Genomic DNA, 19,881 nt, shown 5'->3' on the forward strand with positions numbered 1-19,881 from the left:
TTAAAACACCACTGAGGTGAGGATGAGAGAATGAATCACCAATTCACACAAAAATAAAACGGTGTTTTTTTGTTAGTTTTTTCTTTTTTAGGGAGCAGCTCTGACGGGAAGCACTCGAGCTGTTAAAACAGGCAGCACCGAACTTCAGCCGAGCTGCCAGAAGCTCGGCTGTCCGTGAAAAAAAAGCGAAGGATGGTCAAGAAAATCAAAAGTGACAAAACTGTTTGGAGTCCATGATGATGAGCTGGATGCTGGCGAGAGCTGAACGTCACGGTGATCCATCTTCCAATCAGCTGTGTGAGAGGCATTATCCCGTTATGCATGTCCGTCAGTTAAGCTTTTTGTTGCCGGTAAATAATTGATCTTTCACCCTGCTCACATTTTAAACACAACCCATTTATCCACACACACTTTATCTCGAGTCATCACATCATTTTAAGATTGTACACTTAAGAAATATAGCTCACTAAGGCCTCTATTGCTTCCTTCCTTCCTCTTCTGGGAGAGCCAAAGAATAGAGACAGGAAACGGAGGCGGCACTCAAGGAATTTCTGTGTTAAGCGCCAACTGAGTAGCACAGCATATTCTATGATGTCCTACAGTGTCCTGGAAAAGTATTTATTCCCCTTGAACTGCTTTATCTCATTTCAGAGGTGTCCAAAGTGCAGGTTGACGGGCCATTTCTGGCTCCTGCACAGATTTTGTGCAGCACGCCCCTCATTTTAAGAATTGTTGAGGTCTGGATGACATCGACGTGCCCTAATTTCCGTTCATCTCATTTTTATTAAACTTGGCTAAATTGCCATGGCTCTGGTCAGAAGTGGCCTAATCAAAGTCTAAACTTCACTGCGCAAAAAATATTCACAGCTCACCATACAATCTGACTGAGCTTCAGATATTATGCAAAAAAGGAATGACCGATGAATTTAGGTCCCCAAAAGTGCAAAGGTGGTGTAGACATACCCCACACAACCCAAAGTAGTAACTACATCAAAAGGGGATCGAGCGTAGTATAGACTTTGGGGGGCCTAGGAGACGGGCATAACAGTTTTCAGATTTTTAATCCACATCCCAATTAGGTAGGACTTTATTTTTCACATGAAATTCCCACAAAATACATTGGAGACTGAAGCTGTAAGTTGACACCATGTGAAAAAGTCCAAGGAGTGCAAATACATTAGCAAGGCATCTTACCCTAACAAAATATACAACAGCAAAGTTGCGTGTGGTTCTCTTTTATTGAAAAATATAGGTTAATTTGGGCAATATAGGAAAAAGGTCGAAGATATAAAGCACAGACAACGACAGTAAGGCTTATTAAGAATAAAGAAAACATAGCGGCTCACTCAAACAAAACAAGAAAGACATAATTACATTGTGTAGTGTGGAACTGATAAATATGTCCAGTTATGCAAACTCATCATGTACCTCCTTTGTCCTGCAAGATTTTTGCCCTTAAATGGCCATCCATGTTCAAATCTTTTCATTGTGAAAGTCTAAATTAAGATCATACAGAAAAGACAAGGACTGACATCTTCAGTCTCTCCCAAAACAGAGTTTCACAAAATGAATTTTTTTTTTTTTGGCCTCGAATATTATAATTTGGCACATCTGTCAGTTTCAGTTAAGGCACAGAAATCAATCTGCGCAAGTCAGCTCAAGCCTCATGGATCCGATGATGCAAGAGGTAGAGACGAGCTGCAATGACTGTGCAACTTGCATAAAACCGGCAATCTTCTCCTTAATGCTCTTGCATCTATCTCTGGCTGAGGCTTCTGTTTCATCCGCGCTTCAAACGAACACAGAAAAAGAGAGGGACCTGTTTTTTTTTCCCCTACTAAAACAGCTACAGATACTAGTAGCGTCTGGCTTACTTTTACGTGCCAGCAGATTTGAGTTTTAACCGTAAAGCTTTCCTCGTGTGTAGTGATGGGGTCTGTTGAGTAATGAGCATCAGTTTTTAACTGCTCAGTTGCGGCACAGCAGATGCTCGGATCTAAAAGTGAGACAAACCGGAAGGAAGTGGTTTTCAACCGCTCTCGAGTCAAGTCAAAAAGCCAAAACAAAAAAAATAACGTAGAAGGAATGCAGCTAGTTTGTGCTGATGGGAATCAGTTTAAAGAGAAAATGTGTTCAATGGAAAGGGAGATAAAAGGACAACCAAGAATGTGGCACGCGCTACTCTTCACCTCCCCGGTTTCCTGTGATAACAAGCTTCTTTGTAGTGAGCCCAATGCATCACTTTAAAGCATCCCCCTGACTGAGCTTTGCTCTGCGTGGCATCCACTAGACTAACAGAGCAGAATTTCGGTTTAGGCTTTGTGGTCCTGCAATAAAGCAGGAGATGGTTGCCCTCGGGCGGCGTCACGGGGACCCTGAGTTACATGAGCGAGAATAAGGGCAAAAAAAAAAAAAGTCTGAAAGATATGTAGCTCTGCCATAATATTTTCTGATGAAAGGGGTTTGATGCTGGGCCTCGCACTCCAGTCACAAACACAGCTCTCTTTATTGGGTCAGGACACCCACCAGTGGTGCGCTTGTGACAGAGGCCTTCTGTTCGGCTCGGGCAGCATGGTGTCCCCACAGCCAGGGAGAAAAAGCACAATGACAAACAGAAGCAAAGAGAAATTGAAAGGCTGAGTTGAGTTCGTTTTCTTTTCTTTTCTCAGCTAGTTTCTTTTCAGCCAGAACTCCCTGTTCATCTCTGGAATGGTATTCGGACAGTGAACTCCCCAATCCGTGTCAGTGTTCAAAAGGGTAAGGCGCTCTGGTGAGTAGAGTTGGGCACATCCTAAAGGAGTAATCAAACTTTCTTTATAGCCATAAAACGCTGAAAGTTCCTGGTCCCACAGGAGCCGACTACAGTGTCGTCTTGCTGCTCGGAGTGAAAACCCACACTGCCAAAGGTCTTCCGGAGCCTGGTCATTTTGAGTCTGAACTCTTATACGTGGATCTCATCATCTTCATCCTCCAAGAAAGAGGAGAAGTTGCTCTCCTCCTCAGGCGGCGCACTGAATGTGGCGCTGTCTGTGTCTCCTGTGTAATTCTGGTAGTTTGGCTTTTCATCCAAGGCAGCGGAGCCAGAGCTCGACATGGAGCAGCTGTCCAGGTGCTGCAGATGTTTGGGACGTATCTCGGGAGTGTACTCCGGAGTGTAGGGACCTTCGTATTCCCCCCGCAGATCATTAGAGTGGGCCGGATGCTCTGCTGCATCCCTTTCTGCCTCCACCTGCTGGACTCTGCCTTCATCCTCCTCGTCCTTCTTCTCGTCGTCCTCTTCCTCACAGTGGTTGCTCAGTGCCGGCGAGGCACGGCCCTCGCTGCTTTTGCCTTCCTCGTAGCCAAGATCGTCTTCCTCCTTCTGCATCACGTCCAAGATGTCGTTCAGCATGGAGGGTCCCAAGTCGACGTGGAAGGACATGACCGACTCAGCGTGCTTCATTCCGCCTCCGCCGTAGTGGACGATACTCTCTGGCAGCTCCGTCAGTTCACCGAAGCTTCTTTCTTGCAGCTCGAGTAAGTTCGCCGCTGCAGCTGCACTGCCACTGTCTGGCTCCCCGTGCTGCTTAAACGGACTCGAAGACAAGCTCTTAGACACGAGGTTGTCCCCTCTGTTTTCGTCGTTGAGAAAAGGCAGCGACATGGCGTTTTTAACAAAGGTTGGTGAGCCTCCAGGAACCGTCAGGGCGTGATCGTTCCGCTGGTCCACTCGCGTCACCGACTGCGAGCGCTTGCTGCTCCTGAAGGTGCGTGCCAAAAGGCCGGGTCTAGGAGAGCGGGGAAAGGACGCCGTCTCTGGGGAGGGCTCCCCGGAGCGTGAGCTCAGGAAGGACGTGTCTCCAAAAGCGTCGCCACTGCGACCTACGTGCATGGTGTGACGGAAATCACCAAGGGGAGCACTTATCATCTCCCTGGTCAAGTCCATACGTGAGCGACGCTTTGTCTGGGAAGAGGTGGAAACTAGCTGCTTTAAGATCGGCATGGTGGTGTGTAGTGAGAGGTAGTCAAGATCTCAATCTTTATTAGCCTCAGAAGGAATAATGGTGCTTCTCAACTCCAGTCAGCCGGGAAACCTAGAAGTAAATAGAAATAAAACAAAATTACAAGGAGGGAACAAAAAGATGGTGAACCGCAAGTAGAGAAGGGACCAATGCAATATAAGCTAAAACCTCTCTTCAATTAAAGGTTCATTCCAACCTCACATACTGCATACAAACAACTGCTTAAAAACACACAGATTTTTCAAGCTTAAATATACAGGCAGAGCCGTTTTGTCCTCCACAACCAGAGAGTCTGCAAATGCAGGGCATTTCTGCTGCTCTATTCTGCTCAGCTTAACCTTTATCTGAGATTTTCCTTATGCATTTTGTGTAAATATTGGTTGTAGAAGTTATCTCAAAACTGTAACAATAATAGTAACTCCAGTGTGACACAAGGAAGCCACAAGACGTTTATGAAAGAATATGAAAGCTTAGTGCAATACAGAAAATTGCTTCATCCAAACCGCTATCTGCCACAGATCTTAAAGCCTTTGGAAATTTTAGGAGCCTGAAAGGTAGGAATATTTACAAGCTAGTAATTAGAGAAACTGCTGATCAATGCTAATGATGCCTAATGTGGAAATGCCTAAAAAAAAAAAAAAAAAAAAAAAAAAAAAAACAGCTTTGAAATTCATCAGATCAAAAGCTAATACTTTTTGTGGGCCCTCTTTCAGGATCTCAAATACCACAAAATAAATGACGGTTCACAGCAGAAAGGTAGCAGATGGATATTCCGTCTGGAAATGGTGACTTTTCAAATAATTTCACCAGCAAATATCTGCTATAAAGTGTTGTGTTGATGATGGCAGCATTTTTTTATTGACTTATCTTCTAAAGTTCTTTGTCTCCCCATGTCATGGTGGTATGAGAGGATCATTTGTTATGAGACTTGTCCCATAATCTTACATTTGTGAAAGATTTATACAACTGACATCATGAGAAAACCATGCTGATAATGCCTGATTTTTTCTTCTTCATTTGCTTACAACAGAAGGACAAAAAGCACCAAGTGTTCAAATAAAAGTTCTCTGGATTAGAAGTTAAAGTTATAAGCAAATATATGTTTGTGAGCCACAGAAAAATAAACTTTCAGATTCAGCCATTTTCTCCAACAAAAAAAAACAAAACAAAACAAAACAAAAAAAAAACAAAAAAAAAAGGCTCCGCTAATTGCACGAACTGGAGCTAACAAACAACTCGGTAATGAAAAGCAGGGCTCCCCGCTTATCCCTTTACTGCATTTTGGCCACTAAAATGCAGTAAAGGGATGGTGAGAGGACCACAGGATTCTATGTGAAAACAGCATTACAAGAGAGAGCAAAGCACCAACCACAGACCTCGTGGAATCAGAAAAGGATAGCTGAGGGCTGCTGGGAATAACCCGCTAGCAAACTGAGCTTCGACTGCCTTCACACACACACACAAGCACATAAAGACACAAACACATACATTAAATAACCTTATAATTAGTAAATAAGAGCAAATTACTGCTGTGGCCTGAAGTTGACATTCACTCACTGTGGTCATGAATGTCATCGTAAAACTGAGCTTGAATGTACGACTTTCTTCCTCTAACTCAACAATTAAACATCAAGCTGAACAAGTCACCGCTTGAGAGTTTATTTAGAATGGCTGTAGTAATATCAACATGCTAAGAATTATACACATAGGCCAAAAAAAGTAAATAAGATCACAGAGAATATAAGGGTAAAGCTGTCATGTGCCATATATAGTGCAGAAAGTTAGATCTTAGTCTTCAATCTTCTTAAATAAAAAAAAAAAACAAGTTAATTAATATGCACTTCGAAGCGTTGTGTTGAGGAGAATTAGTCATGGTTGAATATAAACATATTAGGTGCTGATATAAAGCTGAGACAATGGTTTTTGGTCATTAGGTAAAGTTTTAGTTTAACAGGGACATGTCACACATTTCACCAGAGCAACACGATAGCAATTAAAATAGACAGTGTTGGCGTCACCCCCTGGAATTTGTTTCGGCAAAATAAATTCGTAGTCACCAATAATTAGATTTTATAATAAAAAATAAAAAAAAAACAGTTTTCACTACAGCCTCATTTCATTAGAACATAGGTAAAATTTACAAATCCCTGCAAAGGTGCAAACATTATTCTTCATAATTGTGTACCATATGTTTACATTAATGATTCAACTTTACAAAAAAAATACAACCAAAATATTTAGTGTAGTGAATTTGAATTTCAGCAAAACATTCAACATGCACGCTCGCTTTATAATGCCTTGCAGAAATATTGATACAGCCTGTAACACATCAGCAAACGTCAATGTACTTTACCAAGGGCCCAACACACATTAGATACAAAACAATATTTTTCTTCAACTTTAAGCGCTACTTTGCATCGGTCATCGCATACAATCCCAATAAGATACCCTGGCATTTGTGACTCAGCCTGAAAAACAAAATAGGAGGAGTTCAAGGGACATTAATACTTTTGCAAGGCTTTGTATACAGGAGAAACTCGACTTTCTCCAGCACTTTATTATTATTATGGGGAATATGGCGACTTAAGATCAAAAGACATGACCTACAATATTTCATACCGATCCTCTTCTTAAACACACGTGTGTAAACCCTTGGAGGCTTGAGTGGCAGCTTATGGAAAGTGTTTCTGCATTATTAAAAGCTCCGACTGACGAAACCTCACCACAGGCAGCCAGCCAGACACACTTACTTCCTCCTCCTCCTCCTCCTCCTTCTCTTCAGGTGGTGGAACAGAGGACAGGGGCAGGGTTTTTCATTAACTATCCAACCCAATATAAAATAACACAAACAGCGAAATGTCAAGGTGGTCTGTGGAAAATACCTGCATTTGATCTTGCAGACACCTATAAAAATAAAAAATAATAAAAACACAGACATGTCTATAACCTGGGTGTGAAATCTGGAGGAAATGATTACCTTGTTGTACTGACACAGCACCTTGTTTCTGGTCTTTATGCTGTCACACTAAAAACAAACAAAATAAAAGGCATCAGAATAACTGATTTGGGTTTCTAATAAGCTTTCAAAAAAAGATCAAAGGCAAGATTAGCTTTCGTTAGTGGTACCAATAAAAGAAAAAAACGGTAATGTGGTGGCAGGCTTTTTAGTGCAATGACCTCTTTCTTTTGCCCCCGCCCCCCTTCGCTGCTACCAGCTGAGCCTCTTCTTCTCTTCCTGTTAAGGCAGACACCTGCTTTGGTTCCCATAGAAACAATCTGCTGCAAGTAAGCAAGCAGCACCATTTCCTGTCAGAGGATGCAGACAGCTTCAGGCCTCATCGTCAAGAAAGCACACAGAACATGCTTTGACGTTGTCTTATTATTCATTACCTTCCATATATGTTGTTGTTGTTGTTGTTGCTGCTGCTGCTGTTGTTGTTTGGCCCGTGTGGAATTAATTAAAATGACAGAATCAAAGATTTTTGACTGAGCTCGGATGACGATATAAAAACTTTTCCCCAAACCATAAAAGCAACACCAGCAAAACACAAACAATCATTTATTTTCCGAGAGACATGTTTATTATTGAATCAGCCTCCCCTGCTCTTGTTATGGGAAAATAATGACAGGGATATTTTTCACACCCAGCAACAAAAGCTGCTCCTTTTTGGGCGAGTTTCTCTTGGGTGGCATAAAAGGGGAAAAAAAAACAAAAAGCTGATCAAATGAGCGGGTACAAGGGGAAAACTTGCCTCCCACTCTTCCATCTCAGCCGCAGGCCAAGATCAAGCTGAAAAGCTCAATGGAGCCTGTTTCAGGAACATCCTGGTGAAAAGACAAAAAACAAAAAAAAAACAGGGTAACATACCACCACACAGACCGTTTATCGTCAGCTTGTTCTAAACCCTTTCCAGAAGCTCTGCAGCCCCACACTGTCAGAGCTGCTCCCTGTAGCTTTAGGATGAATTTGACAGCACTGGCTGGTTTAGAAGAAGAATGGGCATGCACAACGAAGAGTGTGAATGCAAAGAGAAAGAAAAAAAACAAAAAACACTTAGGCCTGAGAAGGCAGCCATAAGCGTGGGAACCTCTGGGTAATAGCCTTGGGAGTCGAAGAGGGGGTTTGACTTTATAAACAGACTCATGGTCCAACTCCAGAATAACCCACTGGAGACCCAGCACAGAAGGGGGGGGGGGGGGGGGGTGATATAGGTAAACAAATGGAAGACCGACTGAGGCACATCTGCATCCTTTCATTTTTGACAGTGACGATTCTCAGAAACAAACACGGTCTTCTACCCCCCCAAAAAAAAAAGAAAAAAGAAAAAAAAAAAAAAAGCAGAATCTCGAGCCTCTCTGAATGATAAGTACAGATTATGAGGTTGACTGAACTGCCTTGATGTGGATGTGGTGTATTTCAGCTGCTGAGTGAAAAGGCAGAAGTGCAAGCATGCATGGAGACCGTGATAAACACGAGCACACCGGGAATGACTCCAAAAGTGCCGCCAGTGTCGCTCCAGCACTCTTTTCACATCTATTTGCAAAAATGCCTTATTTTAGTCTGCTTCCCAAAGACGCATCTATGCCACTGGAATGCAACATTAGCTCCGGTTATGCATCATGCATCTAAATTACCCCCAGTTGTTTTGTAAACTTTGGGCGAACCAAAGTTTAAAAAAATAGTTAGTTTTAAAAACACAAAAATTCTAATAATTAGAGAAACTTTAGATACAGAGAGAACATAGTAAAGCTCTGGTATGCGCCTCCATTATCCTCCAGACTGTCGTTAAAGGAAGGGTTATTGTGAATTTTCCATGCGTGTAGAGAGTTTTGATAGCACAATCAAGTGCTATAAAATTCACTTGTTGCAAATTTATATTCACTTGTTACAAATTTGCTGTATGAATCTATACCATAAGAAAAATTTGATTTCTTGGTCTATGCCTTGAATTTGGCCTCTGCCTCCAAGTAGTTCCGGCTCTTTCTAACATGCCCCTTTCACCACATCATCACAAAAATGACTGTCCCTCAAGACATTTGTAATCGTTGTTGGAAACGTTGCCAAATGGAAATGTTGGAAATGATAAAGGAAAATTCCATACTTCAAAACTGCATAGGGACGTTGAGTTTATGCTATGCGAGTCTCCTTCCAGCTCATGTTTACTCTGATACAGACCCGATATTAACTGAAATTAAAAAGCAAGTGAATATTGAGTTAATTAATATCCATTCCTTTACTTGAGATGAATGACCTCACTAGCACCTTTATCCTGAAATGTAAACCCATATAAATCTGAGACGATTAAACACTACAGAATGTCTATATGTCAAATGGAGTCAACAGTGACTTAAGCCATAAGTCCAAAATTACCCCAGTAATAATAATAATAATAATATGCATCCTATACGTTTTTATAGCTTTGCAAGCATTAAAAAAAGTGCAAAGGACCAGGAGTTTATAGGCATGGTAAAAAGAAAACTGCAGATCAAGAGAACAGAAAAGTATTGACTGCCAGGATAATTTGTGTTTAAGACATTCACAACTTTTCACTTCTCTAAGCCATACTGTTCGATACGGATGCACAAGAGATCCCTCCTCGAAGAACACTTTAGCGTGACTTATGGTCTATTTCCAGAATGAGGTATCGATGCCTTCTGTCCACTCGTTTTCATACTGTGCATATTTTTTATTCCCGTTTGGGAGAAGAGGACTGCTGCATTCATGCATCATTTAAAATCACTGACCTGAATATAGAACTGCATAACCTGAGGCTCAAAGACATGGAGAGAGAGGGGGGTGGGGAAGGTCGCCCTGCGTGAAGACTGGCGATCGTCACTGAGGCTGCACGCGGGCATACGTCTTATTTTTCAGTGAACACCACAAAGTAAACCCTTGTAAGAGCTGCACCAACGCAACTGAGAGGCCAAAGAAGATATGAGCCAGTAATTAAGACAAATTGCTTCTGGTAGATTCCATCTTCCTGCAACTCTGTTAGGAGACCTGAATGTCTCATTTAGGAAGGAGCAACCACAGGACAAACAGTGGAAATCACATTATCTCTCAATCACACAAAATGGGAACAACAGACATCCAAGCAGATGCCCTTAGAGATAAAAAACAACAACAACACCACAAAACAAGGTGGACTGTTGAGAATTGACAAATTAAGCCTTCCTTTTTACACGAAAGCCAGGCAAAAACTTCAGAATTGCCTAAATGGACCACTTGAGGATTTGAAAGTAGTATGGCATTGCTAAAAACTTTCACCTCTTTCTGAATAGTTCCCCCCCGTCAGTTCTGCTCATGGAGACGATCAGACAAGTCTTTATATGAGTAGATGCCTGCCTGAAGAGATACTTTTATTTTAAATTTAGTTGATTTAACAGAAAAGCCTTCTGCTCATAAACTTAAAAATCTGGTATACATGGGCACAAGTGTTTTTGTAACTAAACAATGTTCATCTTAAAGCCTGTAGACTCAGGAATGATGCAAATCTGAAAGTAAGGAATGCTGAACGTAAACACTGTTGCCAGTTTTGTACTTGGAAGTCCAGCTCTGTTTAAATTTTAAGGTTCTTGATACAAGAACACAATAGATCACTTAGAAAATGTCATCATCGAATATGTGACTAAATCAGTAACGAAACGAATGACAAGCAGAAAGATGAAATCAGGAAATGCTGTAGTTGCAGGTAGCTTGTCTGACAGAATAAATAACAAACAAAAGCAGAACAAGAGTTTCGAGCCATCTGCAGCCCCGCAATAGCCGACATTGGCCCAGGGGCAGACTACCATAAGCAGACTGCAAGTTCATCAATACTACAGAGAATCAGACGGACCTGCAAACTCGCAGTCGCCCCTTTTGTCGACTTTCCATCCCGGACATCACCATCAAGGATGGTCGCTGGACTGTGAACAAAGCAAGCTACAAACAGAAAACCCACAAGAGAAACGTGGGCAAAACGTGCAAGCCGCACACACAGAGGATGTCTGCACTTTACAAACACACTTCCTCTAGAGACATTCTCCTATAGGTACAGCGACAGGAGGAAATGCTTTCTACCCCTTGAAAAAATAAAACCTTATGAAATCAAATACGCGCATTTTCGTTCTCTGCTCACACCTAGGAAGCTGAAGTGAGGCGGCGTTTTATGCTAATGTAGTGCCACACTCAGCAGTGCGTTCTGCTCTGTAAGGATGAAAGAACAGAAGAGTTTTAGAGCTTTCTGCTGCCTACAGTGCCTGTGGGTAATTGAACTTACATTCATGTCTGGAATTTCCAAATCCGTCTGTCCCGAGGTTAGTGAATAGAATATTTGATGTCAGCAGTAGGTGAGAAGATCTTGTGATATTAAAATTTCACAATATTTCTCAAAGTAGCGTCTCGCGGGGCGCTGTCCAGATGCAGTCAGCATGTTTAAGCTATTATGAGCCGCTGCTATGAAAGTAAGGGCTTTTAGCTCTACAGTTACATGTTTGAGTCTGTTGTTTTGAAGTAAGAAAGGAAGTGCCCTGTTGGCGGCTAAGACTTGCCAACAACTGTGGGTTAGGGAAAAAAAAAAGATCACCGAATGTGCATCCATTAACTTTTTCATCCGTTGTGTGGCTACTTAAAGGTATTTTGATGGAGAACAAAGGAGAATTCGTAAGAACTGTGAGAATACAATTGGCTAACCAGTCAAGAAAGTTAACATCTGCCTCTGAGCGTCTAATTCAAACTTTTAAAGTCTAGACTGCATTTGCTCATCTGTATTACTAGGTTCCGGACAGGATCAGAACTCACAAAATACAGTTTTAGATTCATGAATTGATTATTTTAATTGTGGGAGAGAAAAAAAAGAATTGTCAATGCTTTTATTGACACTTGAGTGTGATAATGAAATCGTAATAAACATTTTAGCCCAACCTAGGCAGTATTATCCTGTATTGATTATGGGCTATTTCATACAGTTTGTAATGTGAATAAGATTTACAAATGGTGACAATTTCATTGTGTCCCATACATATTTTGGCTTGGAAGAGGATGTATGGGATTCCAATATTCCAAGCTGTAAACATGTCACTGTTCAATTATCAACCAAAAGTGTAAATATCTATATGTAGAATTTATATCACCATGGTCTGACTTGGTAATAGAAGAATTATGCTTTGGTGATATGATTTTCACCAGTAGCCCAGACTTGTCCTGGAACCTGAGTGTATTAGAATCCTAGCAGTCAGCTATAGAAACAAAACAACTACCACTCAGACATTTAAACATTGCATTGTGATGGACAGCAGTGCAGGGCACTCACTACATCAAATAAACATTTTCTTTTATTATTATTATTATTATAAGTTTTATAGTTCCCCATCAGCTGGCTGTTGCACCACACAACCAGATCAGACAGGAAGAGAAAGGAACGGCAACAGCACTCTATTAAAAAGGCTCCCACAGCCAATAAACTGTTTCCTGTTAGCAAACAGGCCTGAAGTAAGTCAGTTAAATGTGTATCAACTGACCTCTAAGACCCGAAAGGAGATGACTTGTCTCTGTTCCATTTGCAGCCAACAAAGCCTCAAGACATGACACTCAGTCTCTCTCTCTCTGCCTCCTACTTTCTCTCTCTTGTCCGTGAAGAAACTGACAACTTTTTCCACTACAGATATATATATATATAAAAAACTGACAGCAGACGAGTATTCTGTATTCCCATTTGTCACATTCAAAAACGAAATGCACTCTGCATGTTAAACCAGACTGATGGGCATCACCTTTACGGCCTTACAATGGCTTTGTACTCACAAACAATGCTTTACATTCCAGCACCGCCATTATCTCTGATCAGAATTCAGTGTCAGGGCCGGGTTACTGAAATTACAGCCATCATTGCTAAACATTTGCGTCATCTGTAAGACTGCCATGGCTGAAAATGAACAGCAGTTTGGGCGAGTGGAAATTATTGGCACTACTCTATATAGCATTTAGTGTCTCAATATAATAAGAGGGACTGGACACTTCACAATGGAAGAATCAATAAAAAAAAAAAAAGCCAGACAACAAATTAGAGTTATTTATTTTGTTTTAAATACTGGGAAACATCATAAACCTCCCAAGATCTGTGAGGTCAAGAACCGCAATGAGGTCATCCATCTACTTTTATACGTAAACACACCCAGGTACTCAAACAGGTGACTAAAATGTGCAGAGAATGATTAGAATATTACCAATTAACACTGGGGCACAGATGTCAGCTTTCTGGAAGAATTACATAAACACAAACTCCCACATTTTATGCAGAAAAAACGTTGGTTGGTAATGTCCACAGGAAGGGCAGGGAGAAAATGAAGCTGCAAACCCTCCCGTCTCTCCGGAAATCAGCCTGCCCTTCCTGACCGTTCCCAGTGTAAACAAGGATTTGCTCCATTATTGTGCATTACTGACCAAACAAACACAGCCCATATCTCCATCAACACTCAATTTTAATAAGCTGCAGGGATGAGAGACCGGTGCTCAAACAACGTGCCTCACACAATGCAACGTATGGAGCTCCTTGGTTTGATTTCATCAGCCAGGTTCTCTCTATCGCAGAAAGCTGAGTCACTTCACCTGCTGACAGATTTCATTTTCGGCTTGTAGGCGTTTATAAAGCGTTTCTGAAGAAAAATGAGGTTCTGTTCTACAATACCCAGGAAGAAAACTAAGCTCGTTGGTGGAAAAATGTGCAGGTAAGTATGGGACATGAATAAATATTAAAAAGTCAGAAAAGCACAGACTGATGGAAGTTAAGAAAGCAGCTCCAAAGGGAAAAAAAAAAAAAACACAAAAGAGAAAGCTATATAATAGATGGCACACAAACTGTCGTGAAACGATTAGCCATAGAGAACATATAAATTAGAATATGTAAGATTACGATCGCTCAATGATTTATGCGACCAAGTTCAAAAGGTACAAATCTGTTCCCGTGGAAACAGATTCTACTGTTTGGGACCAAACAGTAAGTTGCACATTTACATAAATCATAGACCGGGTCAAATGACCAACACAACTGAATCTGACTGCATTTATTCTATGATCTTCATGAAAGTAAAAACAAAAACTTAGAAACAGTTACAATATCGTGCCTTTTCAACTACAGTTTGGTTCAAATCTGTAGCTGAACCAACTACAGATTGGTTCAATCTGTAGTTGAACCAATCTGTATATCAAAAAGAACATTTTATTCAATGTCCCGGTAACGTCTGTATAAAGCCGTCTCGGCGAAGCACCGTTTTCCCAAGCAGACAATTTTTCTCCCATGTTTATATCACTGAAGGGGAAAAAAAGGAGCGGCAATCAAAATATTTGTGACTTTCTATTTGAAGTTTGGAACAGATCATTTTCATTCTTCAAAATGATGCCGACAGATTTCATCTTAACCAAAACACAGCGCCAATGCTTCACATATCCATTGACGACTGCTCAAATCGAAGTCATTCTGCAGTGAGAAAGCAACAAATTGCTTGCTTTCACCATGTGCTTCCAATTCATCTAGCTGCTGTATTTGGTGTTCACAGCAGAAAAATCTGTTTTAGTTTTCCCCACGCTGAGGTACAATTTGGTGTCTCGGTGTCTTTTGGTATCATGCCATTTCCAGTGGCTGGGAAATATGTTTATTTATTCATTTATTTTTTTAAACAAAAGTCAGTATGGAACACTGAATTAGTCTAGATCCTCAAATAACTAATTAGTGAGCGAACCCATGTTAAGAATTTGCCAGTTTCTTTTGTGGGAGAAATTCTTTTAATGTAACATGATTTTTCCGGTGAGGTTTTAATATATATATATATATAGTTATTTAAAATCTCACATGCAGGAGTTTATCCAATTTCAAAAAAGTCAAAGAGTATATTAATCTGACTTCTATTTAACAAACCTTTAAAAAAAACATTGATTTGTTTCTATTGGGAAGTTATTTTCACAGAAGCCAAATATTATTTACATAAGAAATTGTGAAACCAATCTCTGGTTAGAGAGAACCCCTATTCAGACACTCTAATAAACCCCTTTAACCTAATGTCACAATCCAGACAGCCTTAGTTGATTTATTCTCTAATTTTGAAAGGGTTTATAAAACACCAAATCAAGACTTCTATTCTGCTGCCCTTTTTTAACAAATTCATGCAGCAAGCCTAAACTGCAACCCGATCTCCAACCCTAATATTTTAATTGAATCCAAATATAACTGAAACTGATAACTCAAAGTAGAACCATCATACTCACCCAGAAGTGCTACAAGCCAAAACATTTTTCCATTTACAGTTTGTTCATATAAAATTGGTCGTAGAGCTCCATGTTCGCTCTACACACCCCGCCTCGGGCATCGACTCCAAGATAAGTGAAGCAGCAACAATTTTTGTTACCATATCAAAAACCAAAAGTGTTCACTACTGAAGAAATTTGAAGAGTCGCCATCTGTCATGTTGCCCACTTAGCACAAGTTAAAATATTTCTTCTGTAAAATTAACCAGAAAACTTCAAAATAAAATAAAATAAAATAAAATAAGAGCTGCATGCAGGGTTTCCTTCAGTTTATTATAAGCCTGGCGGGCCACCAGGCTTTACTTATGCCCCCTCCAGGCTAAGTATTGCTCATTCATTTAATTTATTTTAAATGGTGGTATTTTTTTAAGTCTCTTTTCAAGTTTGCTGTCTACTTTAAACATTTTTTAACTCAAAATCATGGCGGGCTGCTTGATGAATGACTGCCAGTGCGCTACAACCACCAGGCTTAGCAAGTTTTCTGGGGGAAACCTTGTGCGCATTATATCTTAATTGGCATATTACACCCTACAAAGACCTTTTTGGAGTTAATTCATTCAGTAGCATGAAGTCCAAGCTGAAGCCACTTCAAGTAACAAGGCAATGGGACAGCATCAGAGGAGAAACATTTCCTGCAGCTAGCAAACTTAAGCATAATGGGTCAGGCTGGATCAGCCCAGGAAAACAATGCAGCTAAACAAAAGATACAGGAACAGACAAAACAAAACAGAAAAATATCAGGCAGAGCACAAATAGGGTACTTCAAAACAAAACCCAATGTTTAGATGATGGCATTATTGTGAAAAGGAACAGGACGTCTTAGATCACAAAACAATCTAGCTGAGAGAATGAACATTTTATTTCTACAATGCTTTAATGTTCTGTGCATAATTTGAAGAGACTGTTAAATACAAAAGCAACATGTGAGGTATTTCAAGAGTTGCCATAAACAAAGCTAAGCTAGTCTGTATAATAACCCCCCAAAAATCTGAACCCCCATCCACCAGTCCAAGATCTGTGAAAAAAAAGAAAAAGGGGGAAAAAAAAAAAAAAACAGTTTACATTGGTATTTCCTGGAATGTGGAAGGGCCGAACAGGACACACACATAGCCTAAAACGAGCACACAAACTGCAAACATGGTCAAACATTGGTGCACAGACGTATTCTCAAAGTGACCACAAAGTAACTCAGGTTAACTCTACTGCTGCCACAGCAGCATTTTTGTAATGCTCACAAGGTGCAGGTTAAACCAGTAAACAGCACAACTTTGCAAATTACAGTAGGGCTGTTTTTCCTGAGAAATGAGACAGCAGAAGACTGTCTGAGCCGTGCTGCAGCCAAAAACCACCGTGTCCAACATTACCAGAAGCAGACTACCTTTGCTCTCTGCCATCATGTATCCTGTTTGCAATCAAAAGGTTTTCTAAATTCTAAAACAGAGTAACAGAGAGCATAATCTGAGTAACCAAAACCAGTTCTAAAGGAACTTCTGAGAAGAACAAACAGGCCAAGTATGACACATTAGTCTCAGATATGGTGCCTGCTTGTTTGCCTAGATCCATCACACAGACCGACACAATGCGACATCTCAGAAAGCCCCCAGCCTGTTCTGGTTTAAGCTGGTCGAATGCCACATTTAGAGCCGCAAAAACAAAGATGAGCTACCTAATTTGTCACATAAGCAAAAGACAACCGTAGCCTCATTTCCTCAAACAAGTGAGGTCTTGTTGGGATGGCAATAAAGAAGCAACGGCATACAAACCTGAGCCAGGTCTTTTTACACCCCCATTCAATGAGCTCATCATTTAGCACTTTTGCCAAAGATACTCATCAGGAATGTCAAGTAGGCAAAGGCCAGTTGCCAGCATTGAGGTATACTGAGATTTTGAAAAATAAATAAATAAAAAAAAAAATATATATATATATATATATATTCAAAATTTTATGTCATCCAATCTCCGTAGCTTTTAGTCTTTGCAATTAAAGAGCACAAAAAAAAGTGATTAAAGTTATGGACCAAAGTGTAATGTATTGCTTCTCCATTCCTCACCAAGTGCTGTGCACTGCTGGTCTGCTGGCTGAAAATACACCACCTCACTCTTTATTTGCTTACAAGAGGGAAAGAGTGGCATGAGGCACCAGTCATTTAATCACATCAACATCTTGTACTTTTACGGCTTGTTGCTGCTCCATTGTAAACATTTTTGTTCGGTTGTTGTTGTTTTGTTTTGTTTTTTTTGTCAGGATGTGGGACAGGGTTGGTTCAAAATGGTGACAAATACCTATCACCACATATCCCAAAAGAATATGTGGTGATGTGACTCAAACAGCTACTAACTACCAGCAGAAGGTCACATGTGCTAATTTGCGCTTGATCAGGAGTTGTGATCTGGAATTCTTTATAAGAAATCAACTGGCCCATGAGAACATTAAACTATAAACTGACAAAAAATGGTTTGCCAACAGGTATGAAATGGAAGAAAGAAGGGACAAAATGGACGTGCACAGGCAAAGGCAGCGCCGAGTCTGTAAGAGCAGCTTGTCATGTAAGCAGCTGACTGTGGGCTGATCTGAGCTGATAGCTTGACTAGTTAACCAGCCAAGAGTAATTTGCGTTACTCTGTAAAATGCAGAAAATCAAGCTAGTTTCTGAACAAAAATCCCAGACTAGGTAAAAAAAATAAATAAATTTAGCAAACTTTTATCATCTATTGTGTGAATACTATACAGCTTAAATATTCTTACTTAAGATTATCATACAGCGAGAATCCAAATAATGGCAACTCATCAGGCTCAGGGGTGAAAGGAACATAGCAAGAAGATGCAAAATATGGCTTATTTCCCACCATCAGTCAGTTAGCTAGTTTCCCCACTTCCTAAAGTTTGCACAAGTGTTTCAGAGCTGACGTTTTATACAGGAAGTCCGATTGTTATGAAACAGGTTTTGGTTTTATTCCCCCTTTTCTTAACACGTTCCTCAACATAGGCAATAAACAATAAATATATAAAAAAAATACTGCTTAAGATGGTTAAATATTCATTGTCGAATAAAAATATTCGATTAATTATGCTTCCTCCACAAGGATTTATAGGAAAAAAAAACAAATAAGTGACCTATGTACGTCTTAGAGCACACATGGGCTAGCTACTGTGAAAGGCTCGATCATATTACAATAAAGCGCTGCTGATTCTGGGTGGGTCAGAGGCAGAACAATAACAGCTGACCATCAGCAACCGCTCTCAGCTGGAGCACTGAAAGGGAAACGTTTATCTGCACATATTGCAAAGGCATACTTCACATTTTGAGTGCTTAGGTGCCAGTGTTTTTGTTAAAGAAAAGAAAAAAAAAAGAAAGAAAGAAAACAAATGCATGTAGACTTACCGAGCATCCCATTCATAAAACAGCTGGTGCTCCGCTCCTAGGCCCCCAGCAGATATAGAATAACGTGGGGTGTGCGTTCATCAAACTGAATGAGATGTGAGACGCTCAGACGAGCCCTTTGTACTCCAAGCAGCGCTTTCAGAAAGCCCAGTTCGGTCTTTATGATATTAGGTCAATTCTACAGCAGCTGTCCCCGCATCCCCACAAACGATGCTTCTGCTCTGAGGCTCAGGAACTCACTACAATGCCTCCTGCTGTAAGCGTGAGTGCGTGAACACGCCCTCTTTTTTCCGCGTCTCCTTAAAGACGCAGGGTGCCGGCGGCCGGCGGCTGCTCTGATTGGCTCTAATCAGCTAGGGACGCAGGCTGCGTCATGTGAAATTACACTACACTAATGGAACAGGAGGGGGGAAATAACTCCTGTAGTAAAAACAAAAAATGCTGTTAAAATAGCTGCTTGATGAATGGTATTTTTCTTTAACTATCCATAAACATTATCTGCACGTATGTAGTTAAGTTTAACTTGTTTTTCCCCCTCTTACCTCTTACCAATGTATACTTACGTAAGCTGCCAACATCAAATTACAAACAAATAAATACATATAATTTTGTTATATTTATATGTTTTATACTGTAGATTTTCTTTTGGTGATGTTTTAAAGACTTCAACCTCGTTGATAGTGTTAGTATTTTCTAGGTGGAAAACAAAAAAACATGGTCATCTTTTAATGGGATTTTTTAAAAATATTTGAATCTTTTCCACAAAAGATCTCATAATAAACTTTAAATAAGATGCACCGAGATTCAAAATGGTGTATATTTGACTTTATAAACTCAGTATAATGTGCTTTTTCTTTGTATGTTGTTTTTTTTTTTTTTTGGGGGGGCGGGGGGGAGTAGGGTCAAATTTGAGGTAATTTCTAAAACATTTCTAGACTGGTTAATTAAATGCTAAAGCCAAGAACAGAGGATTTTGTTTTAAAAGCAGAACAGAATGAAAACAGTAAAAGGCTGCCAAAGAATGACGATAGCGGGATGAAGGTCACAGCTCGTTTCACCAAAGGAGAGCAACCAACTCTGGACAGCTGAAATATATGAAATACATGAATTACAACAAGCTTATAACACCAGTTATATAAGAGCAAAACAACAAAATAAGATCTTAAAATATTTATGTTAGAAGCTTATTAATGTAGTTTGTTAAACAATTCTAATA

At 40.2% G+C, this 19,881-nt stretch overlaps 1 protein-coding gene across 2 annotated transcripts; it reads right to left on the bottom strand.

Annotated features, from left to right (window-relative positions):
- Positions 1-1,071: 1,071 nt before the first annotated feature.
- cdc42ep4a (CDC42 effector protein (Rho GTPase binding) 4a) lies at positions 1,072-18,956 on the bottom strand. 2 transcript variants are annotated; one of them, XM_007556292.2, is made up of 3 exons: positions 18,666-18,956; positions 6,979-7,026; positions 1,072-4,073 (listed from the first exon to the last, which is right to left on the bottom strand). In XM_007556292.2, exon 3 carries the CDS (start codon positions 3,980-3,982, stop codon positions 2,942-2,944), a length of 1,041 nt encoding a protein of 346 aa, XP_007556354.1. In that variant the 5' UTR covers positions 3,983-4,073; positions 6,979-7,026; positions 18,666-18,956; the 3' UTR covers positions 1,072-2,941. The 2 variants fall into 2 exon arrangements, with proteins under 2 accessions (XP_007556354.1, XP_007556353.1); XM_007556291.2 differs by lacking the exon at positions 6,979-7,026 and having other exon boundaries at positions 18,666-18,955.
- Between the last annotated feature and the right edge of the window lie 925 nt (positions 18,957-19,881).

Source organism: Poecilia formosa, unplaced genomic scaffold (assembly GCF_000485575.1).
Source record: "Poecilia formosa unplaced genomic scaffold, Poecilia_formosa-5.1.2 Scaffold78, whole genome shotgun sequence".
Classification (NCBI taxonomy): Eukaryota; Metazoa; Chordata; class Actinopteri; order Cyprinodontiformes; family Poeciliidae; genus Poecilia; species Poecilia formosa.